Source organism: Brassica rapa, chromosome A01 (genome assembly GCF_000309985.2).
Source record: "Brassica rapa cultivar Chiifu-401-42 chromosome A01, CAAS_Brap_v3.01, whole genome shotgun sequence".
NCBI classification, from domain to species: domain Eukaryota; kingdom Viridiplantae; phylum Streptophyta; class Magnoliopsida; order Brassicales; family Brassicaceae; genus Brassica; species Brassica rapa.
In genome coordinates, this window is record NC_024795.2 from 2,283,528 (window position 1) to 2,302,731 (window position 19,204).

The following is a 19,204-nucleotide window of genomic DNA, read 5'->3' on the forward strand; positions in this document are numbered from 1 at the left end:
GGGCCAGACCGATCCAACAAGACTCGGACAAGTCTTCTTCTACGTATTGCTGAGTGCTGACTATTTGTATCTACAGGCTACAGCGTGGCTCGAGCAGCTATCCAACTGTTAACAGTTCTTAACGCTTTACGTTCGTGCACACGTGGCAGTATCGCTTCGTCTTCGTTCGTAAATGTCAGTTTCATTCATCGTACAATCTTATTAAAAAAAACATTGTTATTATTGTCTTGACTCTTGAGAGTACGTATCGTCAAACGACACCGTTTCCAAACGTCCTTCCACCCTGACCAAATGAAAACCGTGAAGCAAAGAGGAACTCCAAACAAAGCTGTCTCTTTTTTTCTTTCCTTTCCCGATTGTGTTTTGTCTTTTCAATTTTTTTTTTTTCCATTTTCGCCGGAACTCATCAACGACCACTTTTGTGTAAAGCTAGAAAACTCACAGTATACTCTCTCTCTCTCTCTCTCTCTTCCCAAATATCTGATCTCCTTTCCTCAAACCCTAATCCCAAAATCAGAGATTCAATTCTACTTTTTTTTTCCTCTTAATTCGTTCTGAACTTTCCAAATTTAGTAACTTTCCCCCTCAAATTCTGGATTTTTCCTGATCCAGTTTCCTTAAATGTAATAGATCGAGACCGAGGATGTGTGCATGAGGATTTGGTGTTTCCACTGCTTCACCGACGACGAGGAACAAGAGGAGAACAGAAACAGAGGCGGAGTTTCCCATAGACTGAAGAAACAATCAGCCATGGACGATAACAACAACAACAAAGGTGGAGACTTTGTCGGTTTCGATCTAAACGAGAGGGAAGAAGAGAACGGTGCTGAATTGGAGCGAGTACGGTCATCTGAGATTCGCTTGCATCAATTGGTTCAAGGAGAGAGTAGCAATGAGGATTGTACTATGGAGGAAGCTGATCACGATTCGTACCACAAACGTGCTAAAGTGTACTCTGGCCTTGCGTGAGCTCTCTCTCACTTGATAGTGAATCTCTTTAAAGTTTTGATTTTTAATCTTTTTTACTGTCATTTTGTTTAGCAGTGTATCTTCAGATGCTGGAAACTCTGGTTCGTCGGTGGAGGGAAGTGTTAGTTTCGGAGTTGCCTCTTCTTCTCGGACGGATACTGATATGTTCTGTCAGAATTTCATCTTGAATTACGCTGGTCGGAAAGATGGGAAGAGAGATGATGGAGATGATAATGGTTCTTCGGATGCAGAAGATTTTGAAGTTCATATTGATTTGACTGATGACCTCTTACACATGGTACAACGTTTTAAAAAAAAAATTCAAGATAAATTTTTTAGATATACTTTTCTTTGTTTTTAAATTTTTGTATTTTTTTTTTCTTTCAGGTATTCTCGTTTTTGAGTCACATCGACCTCGGCCGCTCTGCTATGGTATGTCGTCAGTGGAGAGTAGCTAGTGCTCATGAGGATTTTTGGAAGGTCTTGAACTTTGAGAATATGAGGATCTCTATCGAGCAATGTAAGTTTGTCCTTCATACACATGTTAACGGTGTCTTCTCTGTTCTTCTTGAACATTTGTTTTCGTTGATATTCAGTGAGGACAATAGAATTGTAACATTGGGGTACTCATTCTGCATTTTTTTAATGATGAGATTGGTCTTCAAAATAAATTCTAATCCGCAAAAGATTTGATGAATTACCAACATTAGATATGAAAACAAAAGAAATTAGACAAATTTGTGGATTTGTACTAATACTATTGTTTTTTTTGGGATCAAAGTACTAATACTATTGCTTAATGCAACAGATTTAGACTAATTTAGATTGATTTAAACCGATTTAAAATGATTTAACAGATGTGAATAGTATAATCGTATTTTAAAAAAAAATCGTGTGGAAAAAAACATGATTGAAAGGCATTAATATACATAGATAAAATAGAAACCTTTGGTTGTCTTGTTTGCAGTTGAAGACATGTGTCATCGCTATCCCAATGCCACTGAAGTGAATGTTTATGGCGCTCCTGCTGTTAACGCTTTGGCTATGAAAGCAGCTACTACTTTGAGGTATCTGCCTCACTTCATAAATTAAAGTTTATATATAAAAATCCCCATTTTACAATGTTTTTTCGCCTGTTTCAGGAATCTGGAGGTTTTGATTATAGGAAAAGGTCATATCAGTGAAAACTTTTTCCAGGCATTGGAGGAGTGTAATATGTTGAGAAGCGTGACTGTAAACGAGGCTATTCTAGGAAATGGTGCTCAGGAAATTAACCTGAGTCATGATCGGCTACGTGAACTTAAAATTACAAAATGTCGAGTCATGCGTTTGTCTCTAAGGTGAAGTTTCTTTTCAATAAAATTCATTTTCATTCTTGTTCGCTTATGTATTATTGTTTTTTTTTTTGTATCTTTTAGGTGTCCGCAGCTGAGGTCTTTATCATTAAAAAGAAGCAACATGTCACAGGCGATGCTTAACTGTCCACTCCTCCAACTTCTTGATATAGCCTCGTGCCATAAGCTCTTGGATGCTGCTATTCGTTCAGCTGCCATTTCGTGTCCTCAGTTAGAGTCGCTCGATGTTTCCAATTGTTCCTGTGTCAGTGATGAAACTCTGCGTGAAATAGCACAGGCTTGTGCTGGTCTCCATGTTCTTAATGCTTCATACTGCCCCAATATATCTCTTGAGGTTGGTCTCCTCTTATCTGATGCTGCTTTTCTACCCCCTTATGCTGTCTCATACTCTTCTTTTTCTGACTTGTGTGCCCTTTTTTTCCTCTTTGAAGTCGGTACATCTCCCCATGTTGACAGTTCTCAAGCTTCATAGCTGTGAGGGTATAACATCCGCGTCTATGACATGGATTGCTAATAGTCATGCGCTGGAGGTCGGTGATTGCTTTTGTCTTATCCACATTGATCTACAAGCTTTACCTTACCTAGGACCATTGTTTCCAGTTGAGTTAATCACATATCATCTATTGCAGGTTTTGGAGCTTGATAATTGCAATCTGTTGACATCTGTAGCGTTGCATCTCTCTCGTTTGCAGAGTATAAGCCTAGTCCATTGCCGCAAGTATAGTCCTCATCTCTAGTCTCCTCTGCAGATTTTATTATGATGAGTAGTTAAGCCTTCAAAAAAATTCTCATCATTTCACATAAATGTTCTCTTTCCGCTGTGTTTAACAGATTCACAGAGCTTAACTTGCAAAGCACCATGCTTTCATCAATCACTATTTCAAACTGTCCAGCGCTTCGCCGTATCACAATCGCTTCCAACTCCCTTCGAGTATGCACTTTTAGTTAACCGTGTTTTGTTCATACAGTTCCATTAGTTGGAATTTTTGTTAATATTTCTTCATTTTGGTTGCAGAGATTAGCTCTCCAGAAACAGGAGAATCTGACAACATTGGTTCTGCATTGCCAGTCCTTGCAAGAAGTGGACCTCTCTGATTGTGAATCACTTTCCAACACTGTTTGTGAAATATTCAGTGATGATGGTGGATGCCCAATGCTGAAGTCATTAATTCTTGACAACTGTGAGGTGTGACACATCGTTTTAACGCAATGGGTGATACTTAATGGCTGGTTAACTGATTCTGAATCTTGTATATTCTTGTAGAGCTTAACAGAGGTGCGATTCTGCAATTCATCGTTGGCTACTCTGTCCCTTGTTGGCTGTCGTGCTGTCACTTCTCTCGAGTTGAAGTGCCCTCGCATAGAGGAGATATGTTTGGATGGTTGTGACCATCTTGAAACTGCACTCTTCCAGCCTGTGAGTGTTTGCTTCTCTCACATCAAATAACTAACTTTTCTTAACTGAAGAATTTTTCCCTTCTTCCTTTTGGCTGGGAACAGGTTGCGCTCCGGTCTCTAAATCTAGGAATATGCCCGAAATTGAGTGTGCTCAATATCGAAGCACCGTATATGGTGTCCCTTGAACTGAAAGGTTGTGGTGTACTGTCTGAAGCATCCATCATTTGCCCTCTATTAACATCTTTAGATGCTTCTTTCTGCGGGTAATTATATGCTCCCTCTGTTTCAAATTGTAGATAGTTTTAGTTAAAAGCACTAACATTAAGAAAATGGTTATTTGTTAAAATGTATCATTTAATATATAACTTCAACCATAAAAAGGCCTACAGACAGAGTATTTGTTTGTTATCTTTCATTTTCATTTTTATGACTTATTTTTTTGGTGCTCTAATCAATTTCTCCCCCATTACCTTTCCAGTCAGCTGACGGATGACTGTCTGTCTGCAACAACTGCTTCTTGCCCACTAATTGAGTCACTGGTCCTAATGTCATGCCCTTCCATTGGCTCTGATGGCTTGTCTTCCTTAAACGGTCTCCCAAATTTGACTGTTCTTGATTTGTCCTACACTTTCTTGATGAATCTGGAGCCCATCTTCAAGTCATGTATTCAGCTCAAGGTAATTTAAGACCTTAAAGATCATAAATACTTTATATTATTACCATGAGAACTATAATTTTGCGTATTTTCTATTGTTTAGGTACTCAAATTACAAGCCTGCAAGTATCTCACCGATTCATCGCTGGAGCCTCTGTACAAAGAAGGTGCTTTACCGGCACTTGAAGAGTTGGACCTGTCGTATGGAACTCTCTGTCAGACTGCGATAGATGATCTACTTGCGTACTGCACGCACTTGACCCATTTGAGCTTGAACGGCTGTGTTAACATGCATGACCTTGATTGGGGTTCAACCAATGTACAGCTCTTTGATTACTTTGGTGGATACAGTTCTAGCGAGAACACACAAGAAGCGGCTGAAACAGCCAACCGGTTACTGCAAAACCTCAATTGTGTGGGGTGCCCCAATATCAGAAAGGTCTTGATACCGCCTGCAGCTCGGTTTTATCATCTATCATCACTGAACCTTTCGCTATCGGTCAATTTAAAGGAGGTTAACCTCGCCTGTTCCAACCTGGTCTTACTTAATCTAAGGTATGAAAGGCTTTACCATTTCTTATCGACTTGTTTATATGTTTCTCATCAAATATTTGGTGTTATTCCATTTTACTAATTGAATTTTCGAATCAAAAATGGATTGTGTAGCAACTGTTGCTCTCTGGAAGTACTGAAACTTAGCTGTCCAAGACTGGCTAGTCTCTTTCTTCAGGTATGTATCCTCATTGTTGATTCAGTTTGAGCTAGTTAAAGATATCTATAGTTCAAGTACTTGTACTGATATTATCACTAAACACACTTTTTGTACCTTTGTATTTGGTAGTCTTGTAACATGGATGAAGCAGGAGTCGAAGCAGCTATATCAGGATGCTGCTCCCTAGAGACACTGGATCTCCGTTTCTGTCCAAAGGTAATAACAATGACTGTTTACTTCCATATCAAAATCTAGCCAATAATCAATGAGACTTATGTCTTGGTGATTGGCAGATATCTTCGGTGAGCATGGGGAGGTTCCGAACAGTGTGTCCTAGTTTGAAGCGCGTCTTCAGCAGTCCTAATCTTTTGCAAGATTAGTGTGTTTGCGCCTGAGTGTTTTATTATATACAACTTCATCTGCAGACTGTACAAATTGCTTTGTTGTGTTGTGTGGGTATTTGAGATGTAAATGGGCCCAAGTCTTCAGTAGTGCTTGTGGGCCTCTGGATCAAGCTTGTACTGTGGCCTTCTTCTTAGTCTACTACCTAATAACATAAATACTCTACCTATTTTTTTTTTTTTTTTGTTTTTGCTTGATTATATTGTTGCTATTGTTATAAATGGAGTAGTCTATTTGATTCAATTGATTTGGTTTCAAGATTGGGACATTAAGTTTCCTTGTCGGAAAAAAGCAACTAACAAACAAATCTCGGTTGATCATTTATTATCTTTCATGATTTTCTAACGGAAATCAAAGAAAATGTAGCAACACAAGTGCTTGCAATAAAAAAAAATGAAAAACCTACACAAAATTGCTAGATAAGCATACTTATTAACCATCAATAGTTTGTTTTGATATTAGTTAATGTCATAAACTGCTAATTATTGAAATCAATTTCCGCGCGTAACAAGGATTAAACCTTTATTATTATTATTATCAGTTGTGCGTAAGCATAAATTCTAGAGAGACAAATTAAATTGTTTTTTTTTCAAAGTCGTTTCGTCTTCTTTTTTGGCGAATATGCGATCCGAGAGGGCGGGAAGTCAACCGTTTTTTTAATATTATTTTATTTTTGTACTTTTTTTTTTCGCTTGCGGTTTTACTTGCAACAAAAAAAAAAAAGTTTATCTACAGTAATTAACCATCCCTCTTCCTCTCTCACAATCTCCTTAGGGTTTCAGGTGCTTCATTTGAATTTTGAAAAATTTCTCTTCCGCAACCTCGCGACGTCGTCTCACGTCGCCCAATCTAGCTCTCTAGGGTTGTCTCGTTGACGAATTTCATGAGAGATTGACTTCCACCGATGGATACGAATCTGCGGAAGGGCGATAAGGTTTGGGTTGAGGATAAAGATTTGGCTTGGATTCCCGGCGAGGTGCTCGATTCTTCCGGTAGCAAGGTTCATGTCGAGACTTCTACGGGGAAGAAGGTTTGTTTTGATTTGATTGATTGATTGATTGATTAACCGTCTTTATCGCCGGAGAATTTCTGTTTCGTCGCGCTTCCTTCACCGTTTTTTGTTTTAATTTGGGAGTTTAGGTTTCCGTCGCTCCGGAGAAGCTCTTTCGGAGGGATCCTGACGATGAGGAGCATAATGGAGTGGATGATATGACCAAGCTGACTTACTTGCACGAGCCTGGTGTGCTTTCCAATCTTCAGAGGAGATACGCTTTGAATGATATCTACGTGAGTTTCTTTGCGTATTTAGAGTCTTGCGTGTGTATGATTGCTGCTTGGGTTACTTTATTGAGTTTAATTTCATTCCATATAGACATTGGTATCAGTGTGTACTCAGTGGCCGGAGCTTTCCACTTGAACAACTTAGAAACTGCCTTTCGAGTTTCTTGTGTAGGTCTAAGACATGTTTACGCATGAAGTAGATTCAGTTTTTTTTTGTTGGCCACTTGTCTATGATGCTGTGGGTGCCCGTGCCTCCAAAGACTTGAGATTTAGCTTTATAGCATGCATTTAGGTCTGAACTCTGTGGCAATATCTATAAAAAATGACCTGAGTGGTCTTGTTTCGGTACTTGAATGGTCTATGTATTTGAGAATATATTTTGAACACCATCTGATATGCGTTAGTGTTTCTGTGTTTATGCTCTGTCGATCAAATGCCATCTTTGGCAATGAGTAATTACACATTAGGGTAAATATCTCCTTGCTTATTTTTATTTATGGCTGTGTTTATTCTATGTGGTTGGTCCCTCTTATGTTGACTTATAATCGTGATGTGTTATATCGTCTAGCTGAAAAGATTGATCATTAATTTATAAACTGTATGAACAAGAAATGCATATATCATTTACATTCATACTCTTGAAAAACTTGCTTATTCGGTATCCAATTGTACTAGAAACATCCTCGTAATCCAACCCTAACTTTAGGTTCCAGTATAAGCATTATTTTGACTGGATAATCAACCTTGTATATTTCACCGGTCCATTCGTAGATTGTTCCTGACTGAAGTTTCGCTTTATTTCATTTTCAGACATACACTGGAAGCATTTTGATCGCTGTTAATCCATTTAAGAAGCTTCCACATCTCTACGATGCGTACATGATGGAACAGTACAAGGGAGCACCATTCGGTGAGCTGAGTCCTCATGTTTTTGCAGTTTCTGAAGTTGCTTACAGGTGGTCCACCATCTTTTCCATATTTGTACTGACATTCTTACGTGGTATTTTCTGTCATGTTAATCAATTAACCTCAGTTTTGCTTCATAATCCAGAGCAATGATTGACGACAGTCGAAGTCAGTCTATCCTCGTCAGCGGTGAAAGTGGAGCTGGCAAAACTGAGACAACGAAACTAATCATGCAGTATCTTACATTTGTTGGGGGACGTGCAGCTGTAGATGATAGAAGTGTTGAGCAGCAAGTCCTTGAAGTAAGATTTTGCTTACACGTTTTGTATCTTTATCTTGTTCAACGAGAAGAAAAGAATTAAAAAAGATAGCATTTACTTGCCTTTCTCTGGTATCTGTTTGCAAATAAAATTATAGGCGATCATATTTGACCTTCTTTGCGACTGTTCTAATATAAGTATTCTTTTTCTGCAGTCAAATCCACTCTTGGAAGCATTTGGCAACGCGAAAACAGTTAGAAACGATAATTCCAGGTGGGTCATGGAATTTTATTTTCCTTTTTGTTCATGTTTTCGATGGGATCATGAAAACTGGGGTTGTTTCTTAGATCTCGCGTATGCCATTTCTCAACAATTTTCTTCATGACGGTTAGCATCATACTGATTAGCACATATAGGAGCATTTGTGGAACCCATCACATTTAGATTATTTGGAGCTGTTAGAAACCAGTGGTAATGGCGCTCTATGATGTTAGTATCTCTTGTACAAGTTTTGTCTTGTTTGTAAACTCTGGTGGTCTTGCTAAACTTGTACTTTAAGTATGGTAGTAATTCACTTCAGAGATATATGATCCATTGACAAGTTTTTCCATTAAGACTTGCAACCTCTTTTACCAATGTGAAAGGATTCCAATGTGTTACAATCTTACTGCTACCGGGGTAACTAGGTTTTTTTCTTCTTCTTCATTTAGCATGTATAGAAGACTAATCATAAATGTTTACGATTTAGAATCCTTATTTTGCAAACATTGAATTGAGTGCACATACCATTTTAGCTGCAGTTCGTGTGTGTTGCTCTTGCTTTTTTCAGTTGGATTTTCAGATTCCTAAAAACGACGGATTTACTGACAGAATTACTGAATTTTGGTTTGTTCAGCCGTTTTGGCAAGTTTGTCGAAATCCAATTTGACGCAAATGGTCGAATATCTGGTGCTGCAATCAGAACCTACCTTCTGGAGAGATCACGTGTAGTCCGGATAACAGACCCTGAGAGGAACTATCATTGTTTTTATCAGCTGTGCGCTTCCGGGAATGTAATTATTTTCCTGCTCTTTTACGTCTCATAAGATATTGGTCTCAGTTTTCTTGCTATCGAGCTAAGCCAGATTTTTTTGGGCTGATGTTGTCAGTAACCTATGCCGATTACTAATGTTTAAATGTTTTTTTCATTGTATAGGACGCTGATAAATATAAACTAAGCAACCCACGTCAATTTCATTATCTAAATCAAAGCAAGACATATGAACTGGAGGGAGTAAGCAACGCAGAAGAGTATAAGAATACAAGGAGGGCCATGGATATTGTGGGCATAAGTCACGATGAGCAGGTGTTTTGACTTCTACTTGTATTTTCATATAGTTTTCTTCCATCAGTTTTTAATAGTCCTTGTTTCTTTTGCCTAAATCATTAATCAGGAAGGGATATTCCGCACGCTTGCTGCAATTCTGCATCTTGGAAATGTTGAGTTTTCCCCAGGAAAAGAACACGATTCTTCTGTAGTAAAGGATCAGGAATCTAGAATTCATCTGGAGATGGCTGCTGATCTTTTCAAGTACATGGAATTTTCTGATAGTACTAATTTTTTAACTAGACGTACAAAGAAATGGCTTGTTTATTTTCTTGTATTCTGAAATTAATCAGGTGTGATCCAAATCTTTTGTTGGCTTCGCTCTGCACACGTTCAATTCTGACCCGTGAAGGTCCCATAATCAAAGCACTCGACTGTAATGCTGCTGTAACTAGCCGGGATGCACTCTCGAAGACTGTTTACGCCCGTCTGTTTGATTGGTTTGCTTTTACTTGCTTCATCCCTTCATTCAGTGGATGTTTAATTAATGCATTACACTTCTGTTTGAAATTTTCTTTTAATGCTTCTGTCAGGTTGGTTGACAAGATTAATAGGTCTGTTGGTCAAGATCCAAACTCACGTTTTAAAATTGGAGTCCTGGACATTTATGGCTTTGAATGCTTTAAGAGTAACAGGTTAGTGTTGTTTGTTTAAGTAGTCAACTGTTTTTTTTTCCTTTCCCAGCCTTATCCATTGCTAGTTTTATTGACGCACCATGTAAACTTTATCTGGGCTGGTGCATTTCTGTCGACTTAGTATATTTTTAACCTAATCAACGGCTAAAGATGAAAACTAACACCAAAATCCTTGTTTGCACTCTGCAGTTTTGAACAATTTTGCATCAATTTTGCAAATGAAAAGCTTCAGCAACATTTCAATGAGGTAATATAGATGGCTCTTTTCAAAGGTCAAGCCAGATTTTGGGACATTGCTTCCTGTCCTTATAATCTCTGCTTTGTTTTCAGCATGTATTCAAGATGGAGCAGGATGAGTACAGAAAAGAAGAGATTAATTGGAGTTATATCGAATTTGTTGACAACCAGGATGTCTTGGACCTTATAGAGAAGGTACGTTTCTCTATGTTTCAGCTAGATTTATATTTGACACTCTATTCTAATTCCTTGCCCCTTAACCTGTTGTGATCTGTGAAACAACATCTTCAATAAGTTTTTTTGTTACCTTCAGTGAGTGATTTTGGTTATGACACATATTTCAAATTCTCATGTCTTTCTATTTATTTACTACTATACTTAGATTGTCGAGGGGTCGAGTTCAAGGCCCTTGAAACAGGGTATAGGTTGAATCGTGTCAATTCTAAAGAGTTATTTCGGTTCAATGTTATTTTCGTACCGTGCTTTGTTATAACTCAACGCCTGCATGGTCTTAAGAAAACGAACGGATTACTGATGTCACAATGTACTGTCGCATATCTTTTAGCCTTGTTAATGTGTCAATACATTCACCACACGTCTAAATTCTACCAAGACGCCATTATTGTTCTCATTATAGAATGTGGACGATAAAAGTTGTAGACTAGCTGCAAGAATACTAGAACTTAGTGAAAAACATTTATATTCTTCGCTTGATAGTTTTGTTGCATGCTGGTATGGTGAAATTCTAGTTAACAAAATATGTTTCTTTTCAAACTACTGTTGTAGTTGCCAGCCTCTAAAATTGTGTCCCCTTTTGTTTTCTTTGTTCTGTTAAACTCAAGCAGTCATGATAGCAAAAATGATTTATTTTCCTCTGATTCTACTATTAATATTTTTGCTACATGCAGAAACCTATTGGGGTAATTGCACTCTTGGATGAAGCTTGGTACAACCCGTCTCATCTTATGTCCCACAATAGTATCTTCTCTTTGTGCGCTGACTTATCTTTGTTTGTTTTGTATGCAGCATGTTTCCTAGATCAACTCATGAGTCATTTTCAATGAAGCTGTTCCACAACTGTAAAACTCATCCTAGATTGGAGAAGCCAAAATTTTCAGAGACGGACTTTACTCTCTCTCATTATGCTGGCAAGGCAAGTGGTGTCTAGAACAAAGCTTAATGTTATTTTGTGTCCTTCAAATCTCAATGAGTTTATCCATTTCATTCTGCAGGTTACTTACCAGACTGAAACGTTTTTGGATAAAAACCGTGATTATGCTATAGTGGAGCATTGCAATCTGTTGTCTTCCTCCAAATGCCCCTTTGTTGCTGGACTTTTTCCGTCAGCGCCAGAGGAGTCTACCAGGTCTTCTTACAAATTTTCTTCTGTGTCTTCCAGATTTAAGGTCAGGAAACTGCCCAGCTATCTCCTTTTTCACTTTGCAAGATACTCTGTTATGAAAGTTGTGTATATCAAGAACTATCAATCGTGAAACCGATCATTGATTTGACCATTACCTTTTGATTGTAGCAACAACTTCAAGCTCTCATGGAAACTCTCAACGAAACGGATCCTCACTATGTTCGTTGTGTGAAGCCAAATTCACTCAACAGACCTCAGAAGTTTGAGAATCCTAGTGTTTTACATCAACTTCGTTGTGGGGTTAGTGGATATGTGATCTTAGTTCATTTTCACATTTTCCTTGGCAGTTATGGTCTACTTTTAAAGAGAGAATCTTTAGCATTTTTTTCTAGCTAGTTTGGTGTCTCCATGGTTCACTTCTTTAACGTGAATGAATTGTGTCAAGCTTATTTGCATGATTATATCTTTTCTTGTCGCAGAATGCATATACTTTGCCGTGCTTTGATAGGCTAGAAATTTATATTCGTGCTCTTTCTGATCTTGGTCAGAATGCAATTTGTATTTATCTTATACTACCATCGTTTTGCATTTGTGTTGACATAATTCAAACGAACGTTGTTTTCTTCTAACGTTCATTGTACTTTCTAACCATTCCAGTCCATGTTTTGTTACAGTTGCTTTCTAAAATTGTTATAATTGAAAAATTGTGATCTGACTACTCTCAGCTGGTTGTACTAGTATTTTTCATGTTCATGCTTTTTCTTCCTTTTTCGTTGTTTGGTATTTTGACTTTGATGATGCCTTGTATCTCCCAATTGGATAGGGTGTACTGGAAGCTGTTCGGATTAGTCTTGCAGGGTATCCCACACGACGGTATTATTCAGACTTCTTGGATCGGTTTGGTCTGCTAGCTCCAGAGTTCATACATGAGAGGTACGCATATTTGATGGATGATTCTAAGATCATTGTCGGAGTGGTTATCCTATATTTGTCCATGCAATTTCGTGAACCTGTGTAAAAAATATTATACATTCTGTGAACTCCTGGTTGAGGAAAGATAATGTGTCGATAGAACTTAAGCATTATTTATAGCTTTCGGTCAGACAGGAGTCACAGAACGGATACCCTGGACCTGAATATCATTTATTTTCCAGTTTCTTGTATCCTGCATTGAATAATCTTTTTGCGAAGCAAGGTTGATATATACATTATTTGCAGCAGTGATGAGCAGGCACTGACCGAGAAAATCTTGAGGAAATTAGGTCTTGGGAATTATCAGGTATGCTGATCCCAACATTACTATTACTAATAACATTTTGCTTCTCGGTGGGCTAAAAACCCAAAGGATTTTCTCTAACCCATGACACCCAGTTAGATACTTCAAATTGATTTGCTGATATGTGGATCATCGTTCACAGCTTGGAAAGACAAAAGTGTTCCTTAGAGCTGGTCAAATTGGCATTTTGGACTCTAGGCGGGCTGAAGTTCTTGATGCTTCTGCAAGACTCATTCAGCGAAGATTGAGAACATTTGTTACGCATCAGAACTTCATCTCCGCGCGGGCCTCTGCAATTTCTATTCAAGCATACTGTAGAGGTTCCTTTCTCATCCACTACTATTCTTATTTCTTTGTTCATTTGCAGTTCTCTTGCATTCGAGTTTGTGGTCATTGAGATGTCTTCAGATATGTAACAACCTACTCTCTGAAAATTATGGATTAATTTTTTTTGTTAAACATGTTCCCATGTATCTTGCTTGCAAATTGTGGTTACTAGTATATTATTAGTTTGTACATGCTTTTTTATTTTTCTTATCTCTGTTTCATTTCGATGCCTAATAATAATAATAATATCTATTGGGAAGGATGCCTGTCTCGAAATGCTTACGCGACTAGAAGGAATGCAGCGGCAGCAGTTTTGGTACAAAAGCATGCGCGCAGGTGGCTGTCAAGATGTGCATTTGTGAAATTTGTATCGGCGGCCTTAGTAATACAGTCTTACATCCGTGCTGACTCGGCTCGTTTGAAGTTTGCACATCAGAAACAACAGAGAGCTGCTTCTGTCATTCAGGTACCTAGAATCTCCGAGTCGTATATTAAATTATGTGTTACACTTTTTTTTTGCTATTAAGTTTTCAGTATAGGGTACTATGTATCCAGCTAGTTTCCTGATATCTTTATCCTCATTCATCATTTCATTCTCTAATGCATGCTCGAATAATGTGTATGGTAAATCTCTTAGGCTCGTTGGAGAATGCATAAGTTTCGGTCAGCATTCAGGCATCGTCAATCTTCTATTATTGCCATTCAGTGTTGTTGGCGGCGGAAGCTTGCAAAGAGAGAGTTTAGAAAACTTAAACAGGTATGGTTTAGTTATCTTATAGAGCAGGGTGGTATCGATTGGCTACCTATCACTCAAAGGATAAACATGCAAATCGTTGTCTTGCAGGCCGCTAATGAAGCAGGTGCTTTGCGATTAGCTAAAACTAAACTTGAGAAGCGGTTAGAAGATCTTGAATGGCGGTTGCAGCTTGAGAAACGATTGCGAGTATGTTCCCAATTTTGTGTTTATATAGTAGTGATCTCGTGAAACAGTGTAAATAACTACAAGTGCTTTAAAACAGACAAGTGGTGAGGAGGCCAAGTCAGGTGAAGTATCCAAGCTTCAAAAAACATTGGAATCTTTCAGCCTCAAGCTAGATGCAGCTAAGCTGGCTACCATTAATGAATGCAATAAGAATGCAGTACTTCAAAAGCAACTAGACATATCCATAAAGGAGAAGGCTGCTGTTGTAAAAGAACTTAATGGAATGGTTGAACTGGAAAAAGAGAACACTTCGCTGAAGGTAACTTTCCACTGTTATCCATATGAAGCATATAAAGAGCTTGTTCTGTCATTGTCTTAAACTTGGACTCCTTTTTAAAGGGCTGTATTCTCCATCATTGATTTCTCTATCAGCTAAAAAATTTACTTAGGTTTTTTTTGGAAGAGTCCTTAAGTTTTTTCCCTTGGGTCAACTGCAATTATGTTTTAATTAACCTACATGGCGGTCAAAGTTTTAAAGTTCTTCTATAGTGTTACTATATACACATTTTATTTCTGGTTGTAGAGCAATTCGTTATGGATATATAACTGGATCCCGTCTCGGGAGAACGTGAAGTGGATATATATATTAATTGCATTTGTGAAAGGGTAGTAAGAGTTTCCAAACTTCCGAGAAATTCTCTCAAAAGTGGTCAAATCTTTGGATAGCATGTCTTATTCTTTTCTTTGTTCACTGCTTGTTTTTTCTGTTCTTTGATAAATATTGGTATCTTTTTGGTATGCTTTCACTTTTTGCTTAGAGCCCAAATTCTTTCGTTTTGGTTGTTCACGGGTTTTTGGTAACCCTTTTTAAATGACAGAATTCGATGAGTTCCTTGGAAAAGAAGAATCTGGCTCTGGAGAAGGAGCTTCTGAGTGCTAAAACCGATTTCAATAACAAACTACAGAAGTTGAAAGAAGCTGAAAAAAGATGTTCTGAACTCCAGACAAGTGTTCAAAGGTTTGTAGTGGCTGGTCTTTTTCTCAAGTCAACCTCAGGTGTGTGTTTAACAAGTGTATTTACTTTTTCTTTGAGTTGTTTACAGTCTCGAGGAGAAACTCTCTCGCTTGGAGAACGAGAACCATGTCTTGAGGCAGAACACGTTAAGTTTATCCCCAAAGAGAATAGGACAAAGAGTTGATGAGGTATGTAAACTTTAACTATTCTCTGCTGCGCTTTTTAAATATGCATCCACGAAAGTATGCAGTCTGTAAAATTGCTGTATATCTTACCTTTTGGGACCATGCATTCCACCATCTTTGCTTGTCAATTTATTATCATCCTGTTTTCTTTGGTCTATACTTTTTACCAATTCATTATTACCGTCTCCTCAACAGAAACACTTTAGTGCTATTGTACCAGCTCAGAATGACAGGAGATCCGTTTTTGTAAGTAACTACTCCTTTTCTTCATTTGTTTTATGACCTCTATCTTTTTATTATCTAGTGTGTAAATGCTTGAAAATGAGGACTCTACCTATGCCGTTAATATGTATAGGCCACACCCACACCATCGAAGCACATTATGCCAATCTCACATAGCCTGTCGGAGCCACGTCGATCCAAATTCACTGCTGAAAGAAACTTGGTACGCATTCACTGCCTTTTTCATTAGGCTGACAATTTATTTACTGTGAATGTAGTTGTTTTCCTGAGTTGATAGTAACAGGTTTGTATTATCACATATTCTGAATCTTCTCATGTAGAACCTTCTTGTTGTTGGGTCAAGTATACACTAATTCTGAATTTACCACTATAATGCAGGAGAACTACGAATTGCTCTCCAGATGTATAAAGGAAAATTTGGAATTCAATGATGATAAGCCACTGGCTGCTTGTGTAATATACAAATGTCTTCTGCACTGGCACGCCTTTGAATCTGAGAGCACAGCCATATTTAACATCATTATCGAGGGAATTAATGAAGCCCTCAAGGTGACAACTTTCTTCCAAATTTCTTAGCTTAGAAAAATTGATAGAACTCTTTTATGTAGTGGTTTCTATATATGTTTCAGGGTGGAGATGAGAACAGTGTATTACCATATTGGCTTTCAAACTCTTCAGCACTTCTATGTCTCTTGCAGAGAAATCTGCGGTCGAATAGTTTTCTAAATGCTAGTGCTCAGCGGTCTGGGAGGGCTGCATATGTGAGTTCAATGGATATATCCAATTCAGAGTAGTTTGCACGTTTCATTTCTATAGAATTGAAATAGCTAAATTAAAATTCTCATTGTCTATTGTTTCTTGAGATTCAGAAGCACCGTGTTACATTGTTATAATATGTTCATTGTGTAAACTGATGTTCTGTTACTTGCGTATCAGGGAGTAAAGACTCCTTTTAAACTCCATGGACCTGACGACGGTGCTGGGCAAATAGAAGCAAGATATCCTGCAATATTATTTAAGCAGCAGCTGACAGCATGTGTGGAAAAGATTTATGGTCTAATTCGTGATAATTTGAAGAAAGAATTATCACCGCTTCTTGGATTGTGCATTCAGGTGAGAGTCCAAAAGTAGGTAGATATTCAGCATCGTTGATATTGATTCAGAGTAGTTATTCAGCATCGTTGATATTGATTCTCTGAATTATTGATTGGATACCATTAACTTAATTCTTTAACATGCATCAATATACCTTGTTAGTAAGACTTTATACCCCATTTGGCATTTCTCATGTATTCTTCATTTTATCTGTGGTTTTTGGTATACAACTTGATAGTACATAATATCAAGTTTGTGTACAGCATTATATGTTTGTTAAGTGACAGAAGATCTGGGTTACCGTGTGTTCCTAAATAAAATATAGCAATTTGGTTACGGTGTCGGTAGCGTTATAAATTGTGTGTTTACTGGATTGCGTTTAGTTTCATCTCTTTAGTTTCAAAATACAAAAAAATTGTTGGAATATGTTATAACTTTTCAAGCGTTTCTTTAATGATTCTATAGGCGCCCAAAGCTTCACGAGGGACTGCTGGAAAGCCATCTAGATCACCAGGTGTTGCGCCGCAGCAATCACCGAGTACTCAATGGGAAAACATACTTAAATTCTTGGATTCTCTTATGTCCCGCCTACGCCAAAATCAAGTATGCACACATCCCGTAGTTTCAGTTATAATGTCTGCTTCCACCCGCGCGGTTTTTTAATGATGTTTTTTCCGCCATGGATTAAATTCTACGCTTCTAAGTTTGTGTCTATTGTACTGGTCTAGTAATTACGTTGTTAGTTTCTTGTGCGAGGATTAGCAATAAGAATGCTCATGTCCCAAGATGCCTTGTACTTTAAGAATATCGATGTTTTTTTTCTAACCTGGATATTTTATTGGTAGGTACCCTCGTTCTTCATTCGCAAACTTGTGACTCAGGTTTTCTCATTTATCAACTTATCACTTTTCAACAGGTACATGTGGTCTTAATTTCAGTTCTTTGCTTCATTGCTTACCGCAGTTTACATTTGTTTTCTGCATATTTAATCTGAATTCCTTTTCAGTCTTCTCCTTCGACGTGAATGTTGCACATTTTCAAATGGGGAATATGTGAAATCTGGGATTGCGGAATTGGAGAAGTGGATAGCCAGTGTCAAGGAAGAGGTACACCATGCTTTATACTCGTTATGATTTTTTATAGACGGATGCTTTCTGTGATCTAAAGTTTTGTGAATGCAGTTTGCAGGAACTTCTTGGCACGAGTTAAATTACATTAGACAAGCTGTTGGATTCTTGGTAAAAACTCATTCCTTCTTTTCTGATAAAAGGTCTAGTTTCATTTGTAGTTGAGCTTGCATTAATTAAGTTCTATTTTGTGCAACTTTTTAATTGCGTCATAGGTTATACACCAGAAGCGAAAAAAATCACTGGACGAAATCAGGCAGGACCTATGCCCGGTACGTCATTTTTGTTTGGTTTCCGTTTTCTCATCTTTGAATCCTGGCCGTAAGCACTTTCGAAATCTCACTAAGCCTCGGCACCATTTTGTTCTAGGCATTGACAATAAGGCAAATATATCGAATAAGTACGATGTACTGGGATGATAAATATGGAACTCAGAGTGTCTCAAGTGAGGTGAGTTAATGTCTTAATCTCTTAATCATGGGCTTCTAATTGGGTTGAAATGTTTATTTAAACACTTTTACCCAATGCCTGCATCTTTGTCTTGTAGGTGGTTTCTCAAATGAGGGTACTTGTTGACAAGGATAGCCAAAAACTAACATCCAATTCCTTCTTGCTGGATGATGATATGAGGTATTTTTTCTCTTCCGGTTTAGTCTGTATAACTAAATGAAATATTTCAAAAGTAAGTCAGCTCTCAAGTTTAGTTATACGTGGGTAGAACAATATGGTAGTAACAACACAAACGTTTATATCTATCTCTAGCTGCGCCAGGGGTTACATGTTGCGGGGTTATGCATGTTAAAATCTTAGGATCCATGTAGATTGAAAAACGCATTTCTAAGGTTTGGTTTGGGCATTTGGCTGCGAGTCGACGGTTAATCAAGTTTCTCTCGCATAACTCAGACGTAACTAAAGTTGTCTACATTATATAGATTAATGTATCGTTTTGTGTGTGTGTGTGTGTGTGTGTGTGTGTGTGCAGCATTCCTTTCTCTGCAGAAGATATAGATAAGGCTATTCCAGTTTTAGACCCATCAGAAATAGAACCACCGAAGTTTGTATCAGAATATACTTGTGCACAGTCCCTTGTGAAGGACGCCTCTGCAGCTACAGCCTCACAGTAGATCATTTGATGCATATGAGCTTGATTATGCATCAAATGCAAGTTAGAAAAAAAAATCAGTTGGTATGAAAACAATGGAAGCTTAGACTTGGTAACTGTAGAATTTTACTATACGTCGTTGAAAGCATAATATTTGTAGTTGTGCAATTGTCAATCAGCTCACTTTTTTTTTTTTTTGGGGACTGTAAATGGTACAACATCTTTGTGAATATTAAGTAATGAATTCTCTTAATTCTTTGAATTTGTCATGGATGTTATCATTGTTCATTAACCACCAGAGTTTTTATTTGAGAGCTACGTGCCAGCAACTACGTTGATGATATCAATGCGATCATTCCCGTCCCGTGACTAT

The 19,204-nt window shown here is 37.8% G+C and overlaps 2 protein-coding genes across 5 annotated transcripts; both read left to right on the forward strand.

Moving 5' to 3' along the window:
- Positions 1 to 224: 224 nt before the first annotated feature.
- LOC103849083 (F-box/LRR-repeat protein 15) lies at positions 225 to 5,734 on the forward strand. Of its 3 annotated transcripts, XM_009125978.3 has the most exons (18): positions 225 to 443; positions 631 to 965; positions 1,042 to 1,267; positions 1,357 to 1,489; positions 1,937 to 2,036; positions 2,112 to 2,309; positions 2,388 to 2,658; positions 2,756 to 2,854; positions 2,954 to 3,042; positions 3,156 to 3,255; positions 3,340 to 3,510; positions 3,589 to 3,741; positions 3,825 to 3,985; positions 4,201 to 4,399; positions 4,481 to 4,932; positions 5,044 to 5,107; positions 5,219 to 5,305; positions 5,383 to 5,734. In XM_009125978.3, exons 2-18 carry the CDS (start codon positions 652 to 654, stop codon positions 5,467 to 5,469), a joined length of 2,904 nt encoding a protein of 967 aa, XP_009124226.2. In that variant the 5' UTR covers positions 225 to 443; positions 631 to 651; the 3' UTR covers positions 5,470 to 5,734. The 3 variants fall into 3 exon arrangements, with proteins under 3 accessions (XP_009124226.2, XP_009124165.2, XP_009124290.2); XM_009125917.3 differs by having other exon boundaries at positions 335 to 965; XM_009126042.3 differs by having other exon boundaries at positions 336 to 965; positions 1,045 to 1,267.
- Positions 5,735 to 6,000: 266 nt separating this feature from the next.
- Positions 6,001 to 19,096, forward strand: LOC103849301 (myosin-15). 2 transcript variants are annotated; one of them, XM_009126109.3, is made up of 38 exons: positions 6,001 to 6,521; positions 6,632 to 6,778; positions 7,583 to 7,728; positions 7,824 to 7,980; positions 8,153 to 8,211; positions 8,834 to 8,990; positions 9,134 to 9,283; positions 9,372 to 9,508; positions 9,598 to 9,744; positions 9,838 to 9,939; positions 10,129 to 10,186; positions 10,270 to 10,371; positions 11,085 to 11,122; positions 11,203 to 11,329; positions 11,409 to 11,582; positions 11,708 to 11,839; positions 12,363 to 12,472; positions 12,758 to 12,818; positions 12,958 to 13,135; positions 13,403 to 13,608; positions 13,780 to 13,899; positions 13,987 to 14,085; positions 14,162 to 14,383; positions 14,943 to 15,082; positions 15,168 to 15,267; positions 15,460 to 15,510; positions 15,620 to 15,709; positions 15,886 to 16,056; positions 16,137 to 16,268; positions 16,444 to 16,620; positions 17,068 to 17,205; positions 17,448 to 17,518; positions 17,609 to 17,708; positions 17,784 to 17,840; positions 17,945 to 18,001; positions 18,099 to 18,179; positions 18,277 to 18,359; positions 18,712 to 19,096. In XM_009126109.3, the coding sequence occupies exons 1-38, from the start codon at positions 6,396 to 6,398 to the stop codon at positions 18,851 to 18,853; spliced, it is 4,545 nt and encodes a 1,514-aa protein (XP_009124357.1). In that variant the 5' UTR covers positions 6,001 to 6,395; the 3' UTR covers positions 18,854 to 19,096. The 2 variants fall into 2 exon arrangements, with proteins under 2 accessions (XP_009124357.1, XP_009124405.1); XM_009126157.3 differs by having other exon boundaries at positions 12,761 to 12,818.
- The last annotated feature ends 108 nt before the right edge of the window (positions 19,097 to 19,204 follow it).

Excerpts from the sequence above, each read along its gene's own strand:
- LOC103849083 (XM_009125978.3), top strand. The coding sequence starts at position 652 with ATGAGGATTTGGTGTTTCCACTGCTTCACCGACGACGAGGAACAAGAG. Across the intron at positions 966-1,041 it reads AAAGTGTACTCTGGCCTTGC|CAGTGTATCTTCAGATGCTG; the intron begins GTGAGCTCTCTC and ends CATTTTGTTTAG. Across the intron at positions 3,986-4,200 it reads TTAGATGCTTCTTTCTGCGG|TCAGCTGACGGATGACTGTC; the intron begins GTAATTATATGC and ends TTACCTTTCCAG.
- LOC103849301 (XM_009126109.3), top strand. The coding sequence starts at position 6,396 with ATGGATACGAATCTGCGGAAGGGCGATAAGGTTTGGGTTGAGGATAAA. Across the intron at positions 6,779-7,582 it reads ACGCTTTGAATGATATCTAC|ACATACACTGGAAGCATTTT; the intron begins GTGAGTTTCTTT and ends TTTCATTTTCAG. Across the intron at positions 9,509-9,597 it reads ATGGCTGCTGATCTTTTCAA|GTGTGATCCAAATCTTTTGT; the intron begins GTACATGGAATT and ends GAAATTAATCAG.